The sequence below is a fragment of the Anomaloglossus baeobatrachus genome, chromosome 10 (genome assembly GCF_048569485.1).
Source record: "Anomaloglossus baeobatrachus isolate aAnoBae1 chromosome 10, aAnoBae1.hap1, whole genome shotgun sequence".
Classification (NCBI taxonomy): Eukaryota; Metazoa; Chordata; class Amphibia; order Anura; family Aromobatidae; genus Anomaloglossus; species Anomaloglossus baeobatrachus.
In genome coordinates, this window is record NC_134362.1 from 17,313,263 (window position 1) to 17,335,123 (window position 21,861).

A 21,861-nucleotide genomic window follows, 5' to 3' on the forward strand; every position below is an offset into this window, starting at 1 on the left:
ATTTGAGGGCTAAAAACATTTTTTGCATGTGGGTTTCAATACATATTTGGCTTTCCAGGTTTCCAGGTTGTTTCTTTCCCTGCCATTTGCTGGCTGCAGAGCGAGTTAACTGAGGGTCCAACAGTGAGCTTGTTCGTTAATAACTTTATTCTGCCTTCTGAGCTCCTCTCATCTGATTTAGGACCACAGACCTCATCAATGTTGAATGTGCGGAGGAAACAAATAACCTGTCAATGCCAAATTTTTAATTAAACCCAATTATGAAAAAAAAATAAACAAAAAATGGTGTCCAGCCCCTTTTATAATCCTGTTTATTACAGTGTGTTTCTAATGTTATTTTTGCATGCAGCTATCTCTTGCTCCAGGTTACTCCTAATTTTCTCTTCAGTGGTTACATGCCCAATTTCACCTTTTCTTTATAAAATCAATGCCGAATTCCATGCTCATTATATGTAGGAAATATCCAAAAAGGTATAAAATGTACAAATGCACCAGACACTATAAATCCTATAAAAATAAATTTTATTAGTACCTAATAATTACAACAGGCCTTTAAATTGGGCTTCATCATACCCTCAATGCCCTCCCCCGCTCATGCAAACAACCAAACATTTAAAGGGACAGTAACGTAAGCTTAGTATTTACATGGAGAAATATAGAGTGATAACAAGAACAGTGGGTCCAATTCCTGCAGTTATGATTATACCACTATAATTTCTGTATTTATCTTTGCACGTGTGAGATGTGTGTAGACAAAGTGCCCTTGTATAACTGATCCAGGCTCTGAATATAATGCCCCTGTCCAGGATTAGGAGGGTCCATTGTAGCTGCAACATTTGCACGCCATGAGCATTATACTTGTTTTTTCATACATTTTTGCAAAAATTAAAGACTTTATTTGCAAATGACTAAATGCAAAACAAACTGGCGCTCAATATGAGTTTATAAAACTTTTATTGCTGGAGACTGAGTAATTTTGTAATGTAAATAGTGACACCTACAGGCCATTTTATATACTGCACATAAAAACAATATTTTAGAATCTGTCCTGTTACCATTTAATTGTTCTGTTTTCATGGGATTATTCAAGTAAAATATATTGCAAAGGGGGGCAATGAAATGTGAAAGCGGTGGCATCACTTAAAGGGGTTTTATCAACATCATAAATGGTTAAAATTGTAAAGCGCTTGTAATATAAGCATCTTTGCAATTCACGGTCTCAAGAATGTAGGGATTTTTCATTTTGTTTACTGCTAGTTGCTTAAGGTACCAGCCACTGCGGCTATCTATCAGCAGTGACAATTTCCTGGGGGGGCAAGGAGCACTTACAAGTTCTTTCTGATAGAGCTTGTAAGTGCTGCTCTGAAGCTGAGCACCCGATCCAGCCGGCCTCAGTGCCCGTGCGCTCCTCTGATGCTGCAGAAACATAGTAATATCAGAGAGATCACAGTTCGGGTCACCCATGTCGCTGGTCCGAACTGTCAGTCATCAGGAGCGCACTTCCCCCCCGGCCAGCAGAAGTCAGGAGGCAGGGGAGCGGTGCACTCCTGACCAGCAATGTTAACAAAACCCCTTTAATGTGACTCGCTGAACATGGAGAGGTGTACCTGGAGCCACTGGCGGACTCAGACAGAAAAGGGCCCCTGTGCAAGAACAATATATGGGCCCTTTCCAGTCCAAAAGCTCATTTAAATGCACTATTTCACCTACTTTGGGGATGGAAATAGGCCCCCTGACCCTTTTGGCCAATTTTGCCTGCGTGTCTGATAACATATCCTAATCCTTCCATTTTCAGGAAAGTGGCATAAAAATGGGGCCATCCTCAGCCCCTGGACCATAGAATATAATATATTACAACTTTACACATATATACAGGTTAAAGGGGGCGTCTCATGAAGATATCCTCGGTTTCCACATCCTATTGGGGTTTACAGACATTATAGGGGGGGTCCCTAAGCAGTTTCGGGACCCAGGCTGTCCCTATGGACATCAGAATGGCTGCTATGTAGAAAGGAAATGTCCCCTAAATCGGCGGTGTTAAAGCCCCCAACTGGTGGCACTTGGATTTGCATTTTGACCCCCAAAGGTGTTGGATCCAGGTCCCCTTCCCCATTTCTTGCCCTCATTCTTCCCCAATGGTGTCAAAGCCCATGTTGCTGTAGTGGGTCTTATAGAAGCTCATATCCGGATGGATCGCCGGGAGACCCTTTTTCGGGTTGACCATGTTGTCATAAACAACGTCCTTGGGTGCGTGACTGATACGCCGGTAAATACTGGTGGTGTTCCACGTGGGCACTGGGACTTGGGTGGTCTCGGGTGCGTGAGGTTTCCTCTCTCCCATGCAGCATATACATTTATTCCTGGGGAATAAAAATATAAATTCTATATTACGTCTATAAAAACGATGCTTAAGTAGGATTTCTAACTGGAAACAGCGCCACCTTTGTGCACAGATTATATCTGGTAATGCAGCTAGGTGTTATCATGTGAGTGCAATACCAGATGTCACCTATCACCAGGGGAGGCGCTGTTTCTGGGAAAAAAAATATATGAAGAAAGCCTGAGCAAGACATAGCTCTGACTATCCCGGACGGAGTAGTTCGGGTTTTTCCTGCTACTCACCCTCTCATGAAGGCAGCGGTTAGGAGTAACACCACAAATATGAAGGCAATGATGCAACCGATGGCGATTTTCTTCCAGGCTGTAAATAACAAGGAGTGGACGGGTGATGAGGAGCTAGAAGGAAATTCAGAATTCTGCGACAAGGCTCTGTTCACATTGCATTCAAACTTTCAATCGTAGATATATAAAGGGGGCACTTTCTTTAACGAAAGTCTATAAGAAACGATGCAGGGGTATATACTGCTTTTAGGCTCCTGTTGTATACAGGGGCGATATGTAAGGCGGCTTTCACACTACGTTTTTTTAACATCCGTCATAAACGGTTTTTTTTTTAACGCAAATGCGTTTTCATTTCAATGCATTTGCAATGGACTCGTGTCAACATGCGTTCACCTGCCTTAGGCTACTTTCACACATCCGGTTTGAGCAGTGCGTCTCAATCCGGCTGTGAAACCTATGCAACGGATGCGGCGAAAACACCGCATCCTTTGCATAAGTTTTTACATGCGGCCCGTCCGTTTTTTTCCGGTTGCGGCACGCTACTGAGCATGCGCAGTGGAAGAAACCGCATGCGGCGGCCGGATGCGTTTTTTTCCGCATCGCGCCGCATCCGGCGTCCATAGGCATGCATTGAAAAATGCGCCGCAGCGGCCGGATGCGGCGCGATGCGTTTTTTTGCCGGAGGAACAAACGTTGCAGGCAACATTCCATCCGGCCGCGGCATCAGCTAAATCTGCCGCATGCGGCAAAAACCGGACCGAACGCAAGGCCATGCGGCACAATACGGCACTAATGTAAGTCTATGCAAAAAAAACCGCAACCGGCGGCAAAAAAAACGGTTGCGGTTTTTCTGCAGAGCACCGTATTGTGCCGCAGAGCAAAAACCGGATGTGTGAAAGTAGCCTTTTAGTGAGGATCCAGCGACTTGCAGTTTTTTTACTTTTTTCAAAAACGCTACTTGTGGCATTTTTGAGCTGCGTCGAAAAACTGCAAATTGCTGGATCCTGACTATACTGCACGCAAACGCATGTGAACGCTGGCGTGCTGATAGACAGGATCCTGCTTCCTCTACTGAGCATGCCCAGAAACCAGCCTCGCGTGCTCAGTCTCTCTCTCTCCCCCTCCCCCTCCCTCTCCCTCTCTCTCTCCTCTCTCCCCCGCCTGAGAGTGGAGGACGCTCGTAACCAAGGTAAATATCGGGTAACCGCGGTCTTAGTTACCCAATGTTTACCTTGGTTACGTGTGCAGGGAGCCGGCTCCTAGCAGCTGCAGACGCTCGAAACCAAGGTAAATATCGGGTATCCAAGCAAGTTACCTGATGTTTACCTTGGTTACGAGCCTCCGCAGCTGTCAGATGTCGGCTCCCAGTCTCACGTTCGGTTCCCCTCACTCCCGATCACATGACTCCAATGCCCGCCCCTAAAACTTAAAGTGACAGGATCCTGCAAAATAACACATGCGTTTTTCTTTGCAAAAACAGGATCCGCTTTTGAAGCAAAAAAAGTTCATGACGCATGCTAAAAAAACGTAGTGTGAAAGCAGCCTAAGCAAAATTTTAGGGATGTTCAGTTCACACTTCAACAATTAAAGCCATATCTATATTATCCAAATCCGTTGATTCATTGCAGAGAAATCAGTACTTTTATCTACAGTGTCCACCCATATCCCGTCCACTGCCATTAAAGAACAGCGGCAGCTATAGGCATAGAAGTGGTGTCTAGGTATAGTAAAGTATCCATGCGCTACGCAATGAAACCACCTTTAGCGCCACCTGGTGGAAAACAACGGAGTTAGCATTTTTATCTAGAAAACGGAACAAGATACAGAAAAAATGTGAATTATAAAATTGTAGGGCATCATCAATTCAATACGAATCGACACCTTGCATACAGAAATGCTATGACTAGAACGTGTGAAACAGGGAATTACCCTGTTATGCAAATAAGTGTGCAACGTCATACCTGACGAAATACTATAGACTGCTAATAGTACATACTGTACAGTAAATGGGATTGTTCAAAGAATTGCCCAACAGACCTCTGTTACGCTGTTTTCTCCAGTGCGACTCATTCGTGTTTAAACGGATGTTTTTTCCTTTTAGCACCTGATGGGTTAATGCTTCTTTGGCTTTCCTCTCCATCCCCCATGGTCACGATTCCCATTAGTGAGCTTAGTGACGGTTAAGTGCTCCATTAGTCCGCGTGTCGCAACGTCTCCATTTTGGAGATCGCGATCATACGTACGCACGTTTTACATGTTCTAATCATAGCATTTCTGTATGCAAGGTGTGGATTCGTATTGAATTGATGATGCCCTACAACTTTGTTATTCACTTTTTTTCTCTATCTCGTTCCGTTTTCGAGATAAAAATGCTAACTCCGTTGTTTTCCACCAGGTGGCGCTATAGGTGGTTTCATTGCGTAGTGCATGGCTACTTTACTATACCTAGACACCACTTCAATGCCTATAGCTGCTGCCGTTCTCAAGTTAATGGCAGTGGACAGGGTATGGGTGGACACACTGTTTGTTTAAATCAGTATGCAAGTGCACTGGGCATTGCAAAATGCACTTGCAGTCCATGACTCCTCTTCAGTTCTCTCTGCTCGGCATCCTCATCATCTGCTAGACAGGATGCAGAGACAGAGGCTGTTGTTTATGACATTATCTACAGGCAACAGCCTCTGTCTTTGCAGCAAATCAAGCTGTGGACTGCAAGTGCACCCACATCACCCAGTGCACTTGCAGTCTATGACTCCTTTCCAGTTCTCCCTCCCAGGTGTCCTCATCTTCTGCTTGGCTGGTTGCAGAGACAGAGGCTGTTGTTTAGGTCATTATTGACAGACAACAGCCTCTGTCTTTTTAGCAAATCAAGCCATGGACTGCAAGTGCACATGCAGCATCCAGTACATTTGCAGTCCATGTCTCCTCTTCAGTTCTCCCTCCCTGACTCCCTCATCATCTGCTCGACTGGATGTAGAGACAGAGGCTGTTGTTTATGACATTATCTACAGATAACAGCCTCTGTCTTTGCAGAAAATCAAGCCATGGACTGCAAGTGCACATGCAAAGTCAAGTGTACTTTCAGTCACATTTTCATAAGGCTAAAAGTAAGGATTTCTTTGCAATAAAACAATGGATCAAGACAATGTAGGTATTATCTAAATTGTCAAATTGTGACCTATACGTCATCAGTACCTGAGGTTAACCCCTTAAACGCTTTCTTACATCAGTCTGCAAGTGCACTGGGTGTTGCAATGTGCACTTGAAATCCATCCTCATCATCTGCTAGATTGGATGCAGAGACAGAGGCTGTTGTTTATCGCATTACCTACAGACAACAGCCTCTGTGTTTGCAGCAAATCAAGCCATAGACTGCAAGTGCACATGCAACACCCAGTGCACTTGCAGTAAAACTTACATATGGATAAAAGCAAGGATTTCTCTGCGATAGAACAATCGATCGAGACGACATAAATAAAAAAAGTATTAATAATTGGGACTTACTGCGGTTATCCTTTGATATAAGGACATCAGACACTGTAAGAGAACAAAGTACGTTACATGATATTCCTGGACATGACAATATGGTTTCCTCATAGGAAGCAGAAGGGCACCATGTTCCAGTGAAGCGTTCGCGGGTTTACCACAATTTTATGAAATTGTAGCAAAAATTTTGCATTTTCACAACCATTTTGCAATATTGCATAAAAAAGAATGTCCTTAAGCCGTGTTCACACAATGCTATTTTTTGTTCATCCAAAAAGGCGATATCGTATGACTGCGTTCACACATTGTGGTGCCAGATCTCTCGGAATTTCTACAGCTTGTTTTTCATGCATAAAAAAACCCCTATGTGTGAACGGGGCAAAAATAATGATTTCTGTTTTTCAAAAACTCTTTTCAAAAGGAAAGTGTCAAAACAATTCATCATGTCGGCATACAAAGGGTAAAAATTAGCCCAAAATTGAGGGATCAGCTTTACAGACAAATACCACTATCTCCTGTATATAGAAGAGTTATAATGGTACAGGAGGAGGAGGAGGTGAGCTGTGACATCACATATGACTGGTGGATCCTGTGTTATCTACTGTATATAGAGGTGTTATCAATCATTGTACAGGAGGAGAAGGAGGAGGAGGTGAGCTGTGACATCACCTATTGTGAAGGGTGGATCCTGTGTTATATACTGTATATAGAGGTGATATCAATCATTGTGGAGGAGGAGGAGGAGGTGAGCTGTGACATCACCTATTGTGAAGGGTGGATCCTGTGTTATCTACTGTATATAGAGGTGTTATCAATCATTATACAGGAGGAGGAGGTGAGCTGTGATATCACCTATAGTGAATGGTGGATCCTGTGTTATCTACTGTATATAGAGCTGTTATCAATCATTGCACAGGAGGAGGAGGTGAGCTGTGATATCACCTATAGTGAATGGTGGATCCTGTGTTATCTACTGTATATAGAGCTGTTATCAATCATTATAAAGGAGGAGGAGGTGAGCTGTGATATCACCTATAGTGAATGGCGGATCCTGTGTTATCCACTATATATAAAGTAGCAATCAGTTATTTTAGAGTAGTAGGAGGAGGTGAGCTGTGACATTATTGTGAATTGTGGATCCTGTGTTTCTATTGTATATAGAGGTGTTATCAGTCATTGTACAGAAGGAGGAGGTGAGCTGTGATATCACCTATTGTGAATGGTGGATTCTCTGTTATCTACTGTATATAGAGGTGCTATCAGTAATTGTACAGGAGGAGGCGGCGAACTGTGATATCACCTATTGTGAATGGCGGATCCTCTTATCTGCTGTATAATCAGTAATTGTACAGAAGGAGGAGGTGAGCTGTGACATCACCTGTTGTGAATTGTGGATCCTGTGTTATGTACTGTATGTAGAGGTATTATTAGACTTTGTACTGGAGGAGGAGGTGAGCTGTGATATCACCTCTTATCTGCTTTATATAGAGGTGTTATCAGTCAATCTCATCTATATACACAGTAGGTGTTATCTCTTTTTGTTATCCTGCCTGTGATGATAATGAGATAACTGCTGAGAAGTGATCATTACAGATGGGGAATTATCAGCCTATTATGGGGCTCAGATTAATCTTTTCAGTATAGATGATGGCAGGAATATTAAGAGAAAAGCTTTATCCGGATATTTTACCTGTAACCGGATTATCACAGCTCATTTCCCGATGACACCGTCCCCTTAATTCTCCTATTTCACATTGATTATTTATGACATATTTGGTGAATACTCACATTCTGGATTGTAGCAGAAGGCTGACGCGTGACTTAACGTATCATCGCAGGAATTCTGCTCCAAAATCCCATTGCTTACGATCCCCACTCCCCAGTTATACCAGGCGAGCCTGATGGAAGCAAAAATACCCACACGGTCACACATCCTATATTACTATAGAAAACACTTATAACATTGTGCAAAGATTGAAAAACATGGCTGCTTTAAAAAAAACAAACAACAACAGCGCCACCTCAGTCCACAGGTTGTCCGTGGTATTGCAGGTCAGCTCCGTCCACTTCAATAGTGGCAGGCTGCAATACCAGATACCACCTGTGGATTGAGGTGGCGCTGTTTCTGGATGAGAGCAGCCGTGCATCTTACTGATTGGCTGGTACGAGGCTTATGTTTTTCTGTAGCTCCTCCTTGGTGGCTATGGTGAGTCCGCTGGCGGCGCAGGTCTTGCTGGCGTTTTCATAGGACGGGACAAGACTGGAGGGTATAGGAAGCGTCTGTATAGTCCCTAAATGTATGGGGAAAAAAAATAAAATAAATAAATAAATCACATTTTATCATCCCGTCCTTCAACTCGAGTCCTAATGGTCCCGATTCATGAGTATAAAGTGTGGTCTGCTGCGGATCCCACCCAGGGGCTTCACTAGAAAGGGACTAAAGCTGAAGATCTGAATGCCCCCCCGCGCCCTTACACCCGTCATTCATTTTTGGTTTGCTTTGTCCCAAAAGTGTCATTTTGTCCGGATAATGTCAAAAAAGGACGTTTATTCTACTTTGAAGTTTACCCAGACCCCAAACCATAATAAAGGAGTTAAAAAAAACAATAAAATATGCTACTCACCTGTCCTAGGCCCGCCGCTCACCTGTACTGCCGTCACGGCTCCACGTCTGGTCCTCCGGCGCTGACCACATGCAGTCACATGGGGTGCAACCCAAATCATTGTGACAGTATGAGGCCAGAAAATGCAAAGTGGGGGACGGAGCACAGAGTGACAGCAGCGAGACAGGTGAGTGTCTGGTCCAGGATAGGTAGTGGGACAGGTGAGCGCCAAGCCTAGGTCAAGCGGTGGGACAGGTGAGCACCGGGCCTGGGACAGGCAGTGGAACAGGTGAACGCCGGGCCGGGGGCAGGCAGTGGGACAGGTGAACGCCGGGCCGGGGGCAGGCAGTGGGACAGGTGAACACCGGGCCGGGGGCAGGCAGTGGGACAGGTGAACGCCGGGTCCAATACAGGTGGTGGGACAGGTGAGCGCCGGGCCCAGGATAGGTGGTGGGACAGGTGAGCGTTGGACTCACCACAGGCGGTAGGACAGGTGAGCACCGGGCCCAGGATAGGTGGTAGGACAGGTGAGTGCTCAGTCCAGTACAGGTGGTGGCACAGGTGAGCGCTGGGCCCAGTACAGGCGATGGGACAAGTGAGCGCCAGACCCAAACAGGCGACGGAACAGGTGAGCACCAGGCCCAGGACTGGCAGTGTGACAGATGAGCGTCAGGCCCAGGGCAGGCGGCAGGACAGGGGAGCACCAGGCCCAGGGCAAGCGGCAGGACAGGTGAGCACCAGGCCCAGGACAGGCAGTGTGACAGGTGAGCATCAGGCCCAGGGCAGACGGCAGGACAGGTGAGGGCCCAGGACAGGTGGTGGGACAGGTGAGTGCCAAGCCCAGGGCAGGCGGCAGGACAGGTGAGGGCCCAGGGCAGGCGGCAGGACAGGGGAGCACCAGGCCCAGGGCAGGCGGCAGGACAGGTGAGGGCCCAGGACAGGCAGTGTGACAGGTGAGCGTCAGGCCCAGGGCAGGCGGCAGGACAGGTGAGGGCCCAGGACACGTGGTGGGACAGGTGAGTGCCAAGCCCAAGACAGGTGGTGAGACAGGTAAGGGCCGGACCCAGGACAGGCGACGGGACAGCTGAGCGCAGGACCCAGGACAGGCAACGGAATAGGTGAGCGCCAGACCCAGGATAGGCAGTGGGACAGGTGAGTGTAATTTTTATTTTTAAAAAAAAAATAAAAATTTAACCCCTTCCAAGCCTCCAAAAGAATTTAGCTAAATGGTGTCTAGCTAGGTAATACTTTCTAGATTTGAGTGAATCAAAAATTGTGATTTGCTTATATCTACCTGTCACTTAAACTGCCAGCTCCTAACAAATAAAAACACCCAACAAAGCTGAAAAAGTAACAACAGTCAGATGTGACATCCTGTGCATCCTGCGCATGGGCACAAACCTTCCCTTCCCTCCTAACCGGCTTTACTAACGTACTGCGCATGCGCCAGGAAAGCATGAGACATTGCCCGTCGTCAGGCAAGCCATCCACCGTAAAGCGCCAACATTCTGGGGTGGCATCATGATGTCTGCGCTCCTCCTGGCGCAAGCGCAAGTGTGAAGCTGTAGATTAGAAAGCAGGATTGTGCGCATGCGTTGGATACTTGATCGATTGTGGATGTCAAGAATATAAGGATCTGTTAGGTCTATTGACATGCTTTGATATCTGCATGAAATAATGTGTTCCTCTGTTATTTTGCCTGGAAATTCATGAGTAAATTGACAATAGGGCAAGTCCCCAACACAGCATTGTTTGGACAGTGTCTGACACATAATGTTAGTACCCAATTATTCATAGGTTTCCAGGAGGAATAACAGAGGATCTTTGTTTTTTATTTCTTTCACATGTCAGGAGAGCTGACTTGTCTGGGACAATAGTTTTGCCGATATATCCATGGATGGACTCACCTGAGGTGCCACCGATGCAGAATGTGGATCCGACGCTCGGACAGTCTCTGATCAAAACACCAACGTTATAGTCGGCACAGGCTTTAAATGGCATCAGACGTAGCATGACGAGCCTCTTCTCCTCTATCCAACCCCATCTGGTCAAAAACGAAAAGTAAAAATGTGCTTTACTATAAAGAGTCCCTCACAACAACACCTCCCCCCTCTCATTATTGCTAATGATAGGGACTTGGTGGTCCTCCACCCGTACAAATAGAGTGGCTCCTTAAAGCATTAAGGCCCATAAAAAAGCTACTTGAATCACTGTCTTGCATGAATACATCTAAGATTATATTATATATATATATATATATATATATATATATATATATATATATATATATATATACACATACATACATACATACATACATACATACATACACACACATATATATATATTGTGCATTCAATTCCTATGCAGGCCTAAGTATCTCCATGGTTATACAGCTAAAACTGACTTTACGTAGTTTGATGGTAATCATTTGTTTGACATAAGAAACAATCCCACTCTTGTCTATGACTATCATTGCTATTGCAGCGTGGCTGAACGTAAGTACCATAGATAGGGTTGGCAAACGTTTGATAAAAAAGCAACAAAAGATTTTTAACCCAGTTAAAAAGGATCTGTCTTTGTTTTTACCTGGTGTAAACGCCGCTGTTCTCCTGAATCCGGAGATGTTTTTCTTTTGTTCCTGTGCCGCTCCGTTCCTGAGATATGGCCCTTTCTTTCTTGTGAATAAATCTTGATAGCCAACTGGGCGTGGTCATCAAGAAAACGCCCATGAGGAACATTGTGCACCACACCCACTTGTTAAATAAACAAGATTTACACACTGGGAAGAAAGGGCCAAATCTCAGGAACGGAGAGGCGCAGGAACAAAAGAAAAACATCGCCGGATTCAGGAGAACAGCGGCATTTACACCAGGTAAAATTTCTTTTACATATTTATGGTCTTCTGTAAAGCATTTATCAGTTATCCACATAATTGTTAGTGGTCCAACATTTAGAACCCTCCAATAATTGGAATGAGGCACAATATCCCCATTTTAAGTGGAGTAGTAGTGGTCACACATGTGCACAGCCTGCAGTATTCCTGGAGACTCAGCGTTACTCCACGCCTTCTGCTATTCCTGTCTGTACGTTCGTACAGTAGTTTGTATACATGAGGTCTGTATAGGAGCTGTGTACACAAAATGATTGGATATTAGTAATCAACACAGCAAAAACTGGTACCCCCCAAAAATAATTCTGGAGCATAGCTACGTACAAATCTGCAACGTGTCATTCTGTTATTCCTACTGGAAATTCATAGATTTATGAATTTCCAGGAAGAATAACAGAGGGACGAAATAATGCAAACTTCTAAGATACAATTCTCCAGAATTCATTTAATGGAGTTAACAAGTATTTCCTAATACAGAAATGTCACCAATGGTGGTAGGTTCTCTCCTGACATTTCTGGTTACCAGTGGTGGACCAGGCAGAACAGGTCCAACATATGGCAATATATTATATATATATATATATATATATATATATATACACAGTACAGACAAAAAGTTTGGACACATTCTGATTCAAAGAGTTTTCTTTATTTTCAGGACTCTAAAAATTGTAGATTCACATTGAAGACATCAAAACTATGAATTAAAACATGTGGAATGAAATACGTAAAAAAGTGTGAAACAACTGAAGATATGTCTTATATTCTAGGTTCTTCAAAGCCGCCTTTTGCTTTGATTACTGCTTTGCACACTCTTGGCATTCTCTTGATGAGCTTCAAGAGGTAGTCACCGGAAATGGTTTTCCAACAGTCTTGAGGGAGTTCCCAGAGATGCTTAGCACTTGTTGGCCCTTTTGCCTTCACTCTGCGGTCCCCTCACCCCAAACCATCTCGATTGGGTTCAGGTCTGGTGACTGTGGAGGCCAGGTCATGTGGCGTAGCACCCCATCACTCTCCTTCTAAGTCAAATAGCCCTTACACAGCCTGGAGGTGTGTCTGGGGTCATTGTCCTGCTGAAAAATAAATGATGGTCCAACTAAACGCAAGCCGGATGGAATAGCACGCCGCTGCATGATACTGTGGTAGCCATGCTGGTTCTGTATGCCTTCAATTTTGAATAAATCCCCAACAGTGTCACCAGCAAAGCCCCCCCCACACCATCCCACCTCATCCTCCATGCTTCACGGTGGGAACCAGCCATGTAGATTCCATCCGTTCACCTTTTCTACAAAGACACGGTGGTTGGATCCAAAGATCTCAAATTTGGACTCATCAGACCAAAGCACAGATTTCCACTGGTCTAATGTCCATTCCTTGGGTTCTTTAGCCCAAACACGTCTCTTCTGCTTGTTGCCTGTTCTTAGCAGGGGTTTCCTAGCAGCTATTTTACCATGAAGGCTGCTGCACAAAGTCTCCTCTTAACAGTTGTCCTAGAGATGAGAAGGTGTGTCCAAACTTTTGGTCTGTTATATATATATAGGGTGGTCCAGAAGTATGTGGACAGTATGTGTAATAAGGTTATCAAACATGGTGTAAAGTGAAAATGACTCAGTTGCCCTTAGCAACCAATCAGATTCCACCTTTCATTTTCCATAGAGTGTGTGAAAAATGAAAGGTGGAATCTGATTGGTTGCTTAGGGCAACTGAGTCAGTTTCACTTTACACCATGTTTGATAACCTTATTACACATACTGTCCACCTACTTTTGGGCCACCCTATATATATATACACACACACGCACACATATTAGGGGCCTCCTCATTATCTGCCATACTCACTTGCAGAACTCATAGCCCTTTGTAAACGCAGTGTTGATGTTCTCCATCGTGGCCAGTCGGCTGTAGTGCGCGGCACAGGCCACTTTGGCCCCATCATAATCCACCGAGATATTATTTGGCATGAACACTCCGGCAATAACTGGTGGGAAAAAAAATATTCACATGATGGGTTCATTAATAGATGTTAAAGGATTGACAATAATGGAGTTGTGTTCAATGTCCCTGCAGTGCCTCTACAGGAGAAACAGAGCATTACAAGTGCCCATTGAAATCAATGGGTTCCTCGTGAAATGAATGGATGAAACAGAAAAAGGGGAAGATTTATGAGCATGGATGTGGAGACGATTTAATGCTTATGTTAGCGCCACACTTGGTTATGTTTGGTATTGCAGTCACTTGCACTGAGCTGATCTGCAATGCCTGGTGTAATCTATGGGAAGGAGTGGAGCTGTTTTATGGGGGAGGACTGACCTCCAGAACCCTGACCTGTCCTAAAAATGGTCTTAGCTGCCTGCCGTACAGCCAGGTGTGCCGTAGTGCACAGCTCGGTGACCCCTTCATTCTCAGAATCGGTGGGGTTCCCAGAGGATTATAAAGCGAGGGCCAATCCTAGCGATATACCAGAACTTTATAGGATGGAAATGCCCATTGTAACTACTTCTCAAAGAATGACGAGTATGTATGTCGGAGCGTGCTTGTGAGCTAAGCACACTTTATTACAGCCCGTGCCATCTGTGTTATACAGCCAGCACTTATCTCTAACAGAGCTTGCTCTGATCGCTGCTGTTTAACCACTTAAATTCCACTGACAATATCTGAAAGCAACAGTTAAGCAGAGCAATCGCGCCTCACGACTGTTCCATTCCCTATAGCATCGCCATTTCTTCTATACTGAACAAAAATATAAACACAGCACTTTTGTTTTTCTCTCATTTTTCATGAGTTGAACTCAAATATCTCAGACTTTTTCTATGGACACAAAAGGCCTTTTTCTCTCACATATTGTTCACAAATTTGTGTAAATCTGTTAGTGATCACTTCTCCTCTGCAGAGATAATCCATCCACCTCATAGGTGCGGCAGATCAAGATGCTGATTAGACAGCAGGATTATTGCACAGGTGTGCCTGACCACAATAAAAGGCCGCTCTAAAATGTGCAGTTTTATCACACAGCACAGTGCCACAGATGTCACAGGTTTGGAGGCTGCTGACTGCAGGAATGTCACCAGAGCTGTTGCCCATGAATTTTATGTAAATTTCTCCCCCATAATTCGTCTCCAAAGACGTTTCAGAGAATTGGGTAGAACATCCACCCAGCCTCACACCCACAGACCACGTGTAACCACAGCAGCCCAGGACCTCCACATCCAACATCTTCACCTCCAAAATTGTCTGAGACCGGCCCCCCGGACAGCGGCTGCAACAATCGGTGCAAAACCAAAGAATTTCTGCACAAACTCAGAGAAGTTCATCTGTCATCTGCAGCTTATTGTCCTCATCGGGGTCTCCACCTGACTGCAGCCAGTCGTCCTCATCGGAGTCTCCCCCTGACTGCAGCTCATCGTCCTCATCAGGGTCTCCCCCTGACTGCAGCCAGTCATCCTCATCGGAGTCTCCCCCTGACTGCAACTCGTCATCCTCATCGGGGTCTCCACCTGACTGCAGCTCATCCTCCTCATCAGGGTCTCCACCTGACTGCAACTCGTCATCCTCATCGGGGTCTCCACCTGACTACAGCTCGTCCTCCTCATCAGGGTCTCCACCTGACTGCAGCTCATCATCCTCATCGGGGTCTCCACCTGACTGCAGCTCGTCCTCCTCATCGGGGTCTCCACCTGACTGCATCTCGTCCTCCTCATCGGGGTCTCCACCTGACTGCAGCTCGTCCTCCTCATCGGGGTCTCCACCTGACTGCAGCTCGTCCTCCTCATCGGGGTCTCCACCTGACTGCAGCTCGTCCTCCTCATCGGGGTCTCCACCTGACTGCAGCTCGTCCTCCTCATCGGGGTCTCCACCTGACTGCAGCTCGTCCTCCTCATCGGGGTCTCCACCTGACTGCAGCTCGTCCTCCTCATCGGGGTCTCCACCTGACTGCAGCTCGTCATCCTCATCGGGGTCTCCACCTGACTGCAGCTCGTCCTCCTCATCGGGGTCTCCACCTGACTGCAGCTCGTCATCCTCATCGGGGTCTCCACCTGACTGCAGCTCGTCCTCCTCATCGGGGTCTCCACCTGACTGCAGCTCGTCATCCTCATCGGGGTCTCCACCTGACTGCAGCTCGTCCTCCTCATCGGGGTCTCCACCTGACTGCAGCTCGTCATCCTCATCGGGGTCTCCACCTGACTGCAGCTCGTCCTCCTCATCGGGGTCTCCACCTGACTGCAGCTCGTCCTCCTCATCGGAGGTCTCCACCTGACTGCAGCTCGTTGTCCTCATCGGGGTCTCCACCTGACTGCAGCTCGTCGTCCTCATCGGGGGTCTCCACCTGACTGCAGCTCGTAATCCTCATCGGGGTCTCCACCTGACTGCAGCTCATCGTCCTCATCGGGGTCTCCACCTGACTGCAGCTCGTCCTCCTCATCGGGGTCTCCACCTGACTGCAGCTCGTCCTCCTCATCGGAGATCTCCACCTGACTGCAGCTCGTTGTCCTCATCGGGGTCTCCACCTGACTGCAGCTTGTCGTCCTCATCGGGGGTCTCCACCTGACTGCAGCTCGTCATCCTCATCGGGGTCTCCACCTGACTGCAGCTCATCATCCTCATTGGTTTCTCCTCATGACTGCAGTACAGGGCAGATGGCAGACTGGCAAACGGGGGGTCACATAAAATACTGACTGGTTTTCTGACCCTCGATCCCCCAATCCTGTAAACCTGAACATTTTAGAGTGGCCTTTTATTGTGGCCAGCCTAAGGCGCACCTGTGCAATAATCCTGCTGTCTAATCAGCATCTTGATCTGCCGCACCTGTGAGGTGGATGGATTATCTCCGCAGAGAAGTGATCACTAACACAGATTTACACAAATTATTAAATAATATTTGAGAGAAAAAGTCCTTTTGTGTCCATAGAAAAAATCTGAGATCTTAGAGTTCAGCTCATGAAGAATGGGAGAAATAAGTGTTCCGGTGATATTTTTGCTCAGTGTATATACCGCACTCTCCCCTCCCATACATGTTTGGATGGTTTTCAGGGACTGATTACTTGGTAGTTTTGGGGTCTTTTGTCCCAGGACGGGGGTCTGCGATGATGACGTGACCCAGCACCATCTGAAGCCCCAATTTGGGGTCTACAACAAAGTCTCAGTTGCTTTTGGCACATTTTAGGTAATAATTATACAGAGTTATATAAACACAGAGACACCAGGATATAATATATAGGATAGAGCTAAACACAAGGTAATGAGTGTATCAATCATAGGAGCGCGCCTTAAGCGCTGATCTGGAGTAGGGTTGCAGTATTATTAGTGGGACGGGGAGGCGCCTTTTAAGCCGTTTGCTTTATTGCCAAACTATAAGCAAATGCCCCGAGGCTCTAAAGCAAAATCCTTTACAGGGGCCGCACCTATCATGTAAAAAGTGTGCGAGGGGGGCTTTTAGGCCCCCACCGGTTTGGGTGGGTACATCTAATACCTCTGCACCCAATATAGCATAGTCCATCGATTACAGAACAGGGGCCAAAATAGGGTAGAAGAAAGCAGGAACGTGCCATCCAGAAGGCTGCGGACCGTTCTCACCTTGTATGGGGTCTGAAGACCACGAGAAGCCGATGACCGAGAGGAGAAGGCAGAGGTGGAAGGTTTGGTGGATCATGTCTCCGCTCACAGCTCCGGAGATCTGCCGTCTGGAGGGATCGAGCTTCTTCTGATACTACAGGGAGGATCTGGAGTCGAATCTTGTGTGACACAGACCGGCCCACACCCCGGGGGCTGAATGCCGGGCTGTGACGTGAGAGCGCACCTATGGCCGTGTCATCAGCGTCACTCTGCACCTAAGAAGTCACCAGATCTGTGCCGGCAGCCATCTAAGATATAATAATAATATGTTTTATTTCTATAGCGCCAACATATTCCGCAGCGCTTTACAAGATATCACTGGAATATCCCCTCCTCCACCCTAAAATAGCAGCAGGACCTCCACATCCGCTTAAAGGGGTTGTCCAATTTACAAAACGCACCTGAATGGCGCAAGTCTCTATAAAACTGTCCGTTATCGCTAGCGATGTCACGCGCTTCTGCGTTCTCTAAAATAATATGTCAGATATAATCTTCTTTCCAGTGAATGGTAAGCATGGCACTTACTGTGAGGTAAAACAGGTGCGGTTGACTTTTTTTTTTTTCTTTGTATATATTTACGTATACTTGTAGTAATTAGTTGTCTATTGTCGTTTGTTTTCTTTTTCAGTTTAATATAGCAGTATATTCAGCCACCTCTTATGCATAACAATCTATGTCTTTTGTGTGAATTTGTTACTCCTTCCATAAAAAACCTCAATAAAACAAGTTTAAAAAATAAATAAAAATAAAAGAGCGCCGCGGTCAGGATCATCCAGCGACAATTTATCTCCTCCCCGAATAAATGGGTCGTCATTGCAAATCTAGCGCACTGATCCTTCTCAACTCCAAAATCATCTGTTGGGAAGAGTATGGAGACCTCCCCATGCAACATAATCTGTTGGGGGAGAGTCGGGAGACCCCCCCATACATCATCTGTTGGGGAAGAGTAGGGAGACCCCCATACAACATCATCTGTTGGGGAAGAGTCGGGAGACCCCCATACAACATCATCTGTTGGGGGAGAGTCAGGAGACCCCCATACAACATCATCTGTTTTGGAGAGTCTGGAGACCCCATAAATCATCTGTTGGGGGAGAGTCGGGAGACCCCCATACAACATCATCTGTTGGGGGTGAGTCGGAAGACCCCCATACAACATCATCTGTTGGGGGAGAGTCAGGAGACCCCCATACATCTGTCACAAACCACCGGGGGGGTCACTCAGAAATCCCCCGCGCTGGCTACCAGTACGTCACAATCGGGGGGTAACAAGTGGGGGTCACCCCTCCTTTATACCTCCCGACCGACAGACAGAGCACGTGACGCGCTCTCTAGCGCCCCTCTTATAGTCAGGCCAATTATGGAATTGCCCGACAATAAGCAAGGAGGCCGCTATACTACTTATGCCGATTATTGAAGGGTCCCCAGTGAGAGTAGGGTATATATTCCCCCGACCTCCGCGGGCGGAATATATAAAACCTCCCCGGATCTCACTGGCCTCCCCACAATAATCCTTGGCACAACTCGCTGCCACCAACCGCTTCACGGTAACTATTAGCCGAACACACAGACGTGGGATTCAAGATCGAGATAACAGAACAGCCCAAGATTAATTATATAATTTAATCAGCCTAAAGCACACTAGAAACTACAATATATACAATAGGGAATCTACAGAATATACATATGTCAGAGTACAGTTACAGATAAAGCATGGTTTACAAACAGGTATGCAATTCAATCAGTTACCTTGTGCGTCTGGCCACAGGGGGGCGCTGTAGACCAGGTTTCTAGGAACTCCCACAGATGTTTCCTGCACGTGACCCCCAGCGAAAGAACCCTGGAAAATGGCCGAAGTAGGGTTATCAACCTGGGCAAATCCAGGTCCCCTCCTACCTTAGTGACCTCAGAGGGAGCACTGCTCCACCCCTGGCTGGAGTTATGGACAATCCACAACATGGAATATGGGCCATAACTTTGCCTGGGAGCGTCGTAGGCGGACGCCGACGCTCTCATTGTGACAGCTATGAATTTAGCTACAGAACGAGAGGTTTCATGACTTGTCTACTAGTTCCCCATTGGCTGATATCACGCCTGGGGTATTTCCCAAGCTCCCGCTCCCATAAAAAGGGTGTGCCAGCATCGTCCGCATGCGGAGACACCATTTTTATGGTTGCCATATTTATCGGAAATATGGCTTGCGAGATATGAACCATTTTTTACTGGAGTCGTTCTGTCTGGATACTTCCAAGCTTGCTAATTAGATAGCAGCTCCTACCACAGGGTCACGGCAGGGAGTCATCCTGTGTCCATTGTTCCCACATCACCTAATTTCCATATCATAGGAGATGGCCATGGGATGTGACACCTTCACAGATGCTGGACATTGAGGACAAGAAGGGAGGGGGGCACTGCCAGGGAGTGATGAGCGATTATGACTGGAAGTCATAATTCATCTTCATATCCCGGGATTTGCCTCACACCTCCCCCCTTTTGAGGGCGCTAGGGGGCAGCACACTCCGGTGTTCCCCCGTGCGCCCGTCCGCGACCTCTCCTTGTCGGGACAGCCCGTCTGCGTTACCGTGGTCCCGGCCCCTTTTGTGGCGAATGGTGAAGTTGTATTGCTGGAGCGCAAGGCTCCATCGCAACAATCGCCCATTCGTCCCAGAGACAGTGTGTAACCAGCTGAGGGGATTGTGGTCCGTCTCCACGATGAAGTGGCGCCCGTATAGATAGGGTTGCAGACGCTGCAGGGCCCACACTATGGCCAGGCACTCCTTTTCCATCGTGGAATAGGCCACTTCCCGTGGTAACAGCTTCCTGCTCAGGTACAAGACTGGGTGCTCTTGGCTCGCAGAGTCCACCTGGCTGAGCACCGCACCGAGGCCGAAGTCACTGGCGTCGGTCTGTACTACAAACGGCCGCGTGAAGTCGGCTGCCTGTAGCACGGGCGGGCTGGACAGGGCGTCCTTTAGGGCCCGGAAGGCTGTCTCGCAGTCCATTGTCCAATCGACTGCAGAGGGCAGCTTCTTCTTGGTGAGGTCCGTCAAGGGCTTTGCCAGGCTACTATAGCATGGAACAAACCTCCTATAGTACCCAGCGGTCCCCAAGAAGGACATCACCTGCTTCTTGGTCCTGGGGGTGGGCCAGGATGCGATGGCTTCCACCTTCTCAGGCTCGGGCTTCAGTGTTCTCCCGCCTACCCGGTGACCGAGGTACTGGACCTCGCTCATGGCCAGCTGACACTTTCCCGGCTTGATGGTCAAACCTGCCCGGTGGATCCGCCTGAGCACCTGTGCTAGATGCTCTAGGTGGTCTTCCCAGGTGGGACTGAAGACGGCAATGTCATCCAGGTACGCGGCCGCGTACCCTTCAAGTCCCTTGAGCAGGGTGTTGACCATCCGCTGGAAAGTGGCAGGGGCATTCCTCATCCCGAATGGCATCACCGTGGACTCGTATAGTCCAAATGGGGTAATAAAGGCAGAGCGTTCCCTGGCCTTGCGAGTCAGGGGGATCTGCCAATATCCCCGGCTCAGGTCCATGATGGTCAGGTACTGAGCCCCGGCCAACTGATCGAGCAGGTCATCGATGCGTGGCATTGGGTACGCATCGGCGACCGTGACAGCATTGAGCCCCCTGTAGTCCACGCAGAACCGAGTGGTTCGGTCCTTCTTAGGGACGAGGACTACAGGCGAGGCCCAAGCGCTGTTGGATGCCTGGATCACCCCCAGCTTCAGCATCTCGTCAATCTCCTGGCGCATGTGTTGCTGCACCTCCAGGGAGACCCGATATGCTGAACGCTGGATCGGGGAATGATCCCCAGTGTCCACGTGATGGACAGCCAAGTCAGTCCTTCCGGGCTGGTTGGTAAACAACCCCCGGAAGGGGAGGAGGGTGGCCCACAGCTGGGACCGTTGGTCCTCCAAGAGCTGGTGGCCAACCTCCACATCCTCAATGGATCCGCCTGCCCTAACCTGGGCTAGCATATCCAAGAGGGTTTCCGCTTCTCCCTCCTCGGGCAGGTTGCACACGGGGAGCGCACATGCCTCCCGCTCATGATGTGCCTTCATCATGTTCACATGGAAGGGCTTCCGCCTTCCACGGGCAGGGTCCAGGGTGACCAGGTACGTCACAGGGTTGAGCTGCTGGTACACGAGGTATGGGCCTTCCCAGGCTGCCTGAAGCTTGTCCTGTGGTACGGGGACCAGTACCCACACCTTTTGACCCACTTGGTAGGTCCTCTCACAAGCGTTCTGGTCGTACCAACGCTTCTGATCGGCCTGGGCTTGAGCCATATTGTCGTGTACCAGTTGCGTCAAGGCCTGCATTTTGTCCCGGAAGCGCATGACATACTCGATAACCGACACTCCAGGGGTGGCCAAATCCCCTTCCCAAGCCTCTTTCACCAGAGCCAGGGGGCCCCGCACACGTCGCCCGTACAGGAGCTCAAACGGTGAGAATCCTGTTGAGGCCTGTGGAACCTCCCGGTAAGCAAATAACAGGTGTGGGAGATACCGCTCCCAGTCACGCCCATGGGAGTCGACCAACATCTTAAGCATCTGCTTTAAGGTGCCATTGAACCGCTCGCACAGGCCATTAGTCTGTGGATGGTACGGGCTGGCCACCAGATGTCGCACCTGGACCTGCT

At 47.6% G+C, this 21,861-nt stretch overlaps 1 protein-coding gene across 1 annotated transcript; it reads right to left on the reverse strand.

Annotated features, from left to right (window-relative positions):
* Nucleotides 1-512: 512 nt before the first annotated feature.
* On the reverse strand, nucleotides 513-17,293 carry LOC142254286 (uncharacterized). Its single transcript, XM_075325324.1, has 8 exons — nucleotides 17,175-17,293; nucleotides 13,443-13,581; nucleotides 10,619-10,755; nucleotides 8,261-8,399; nucleotides 7,897-8,006; nucleotides 6,127-6,159; nucleotides 2,623-2,701; nucleotides 513-2,360 (listed from the first exon to the last, which is right to left on the reverse strand). The coding sequence occupies exons 1-8, from the start codon at nucleotides 17,248-17,250 to the stop codon at nucleotides 2,123-2,125; spliced, it is 951 nt and encodes a 316-aa protein (XP_075181439.1). The 5' UTR covers nucleotides 17,251-17,293; the 3' UTR covers nucleotides 513-2,122.
* Nucleotides 17,294-21,861: the final 4,568 nt, after the last annotated feature.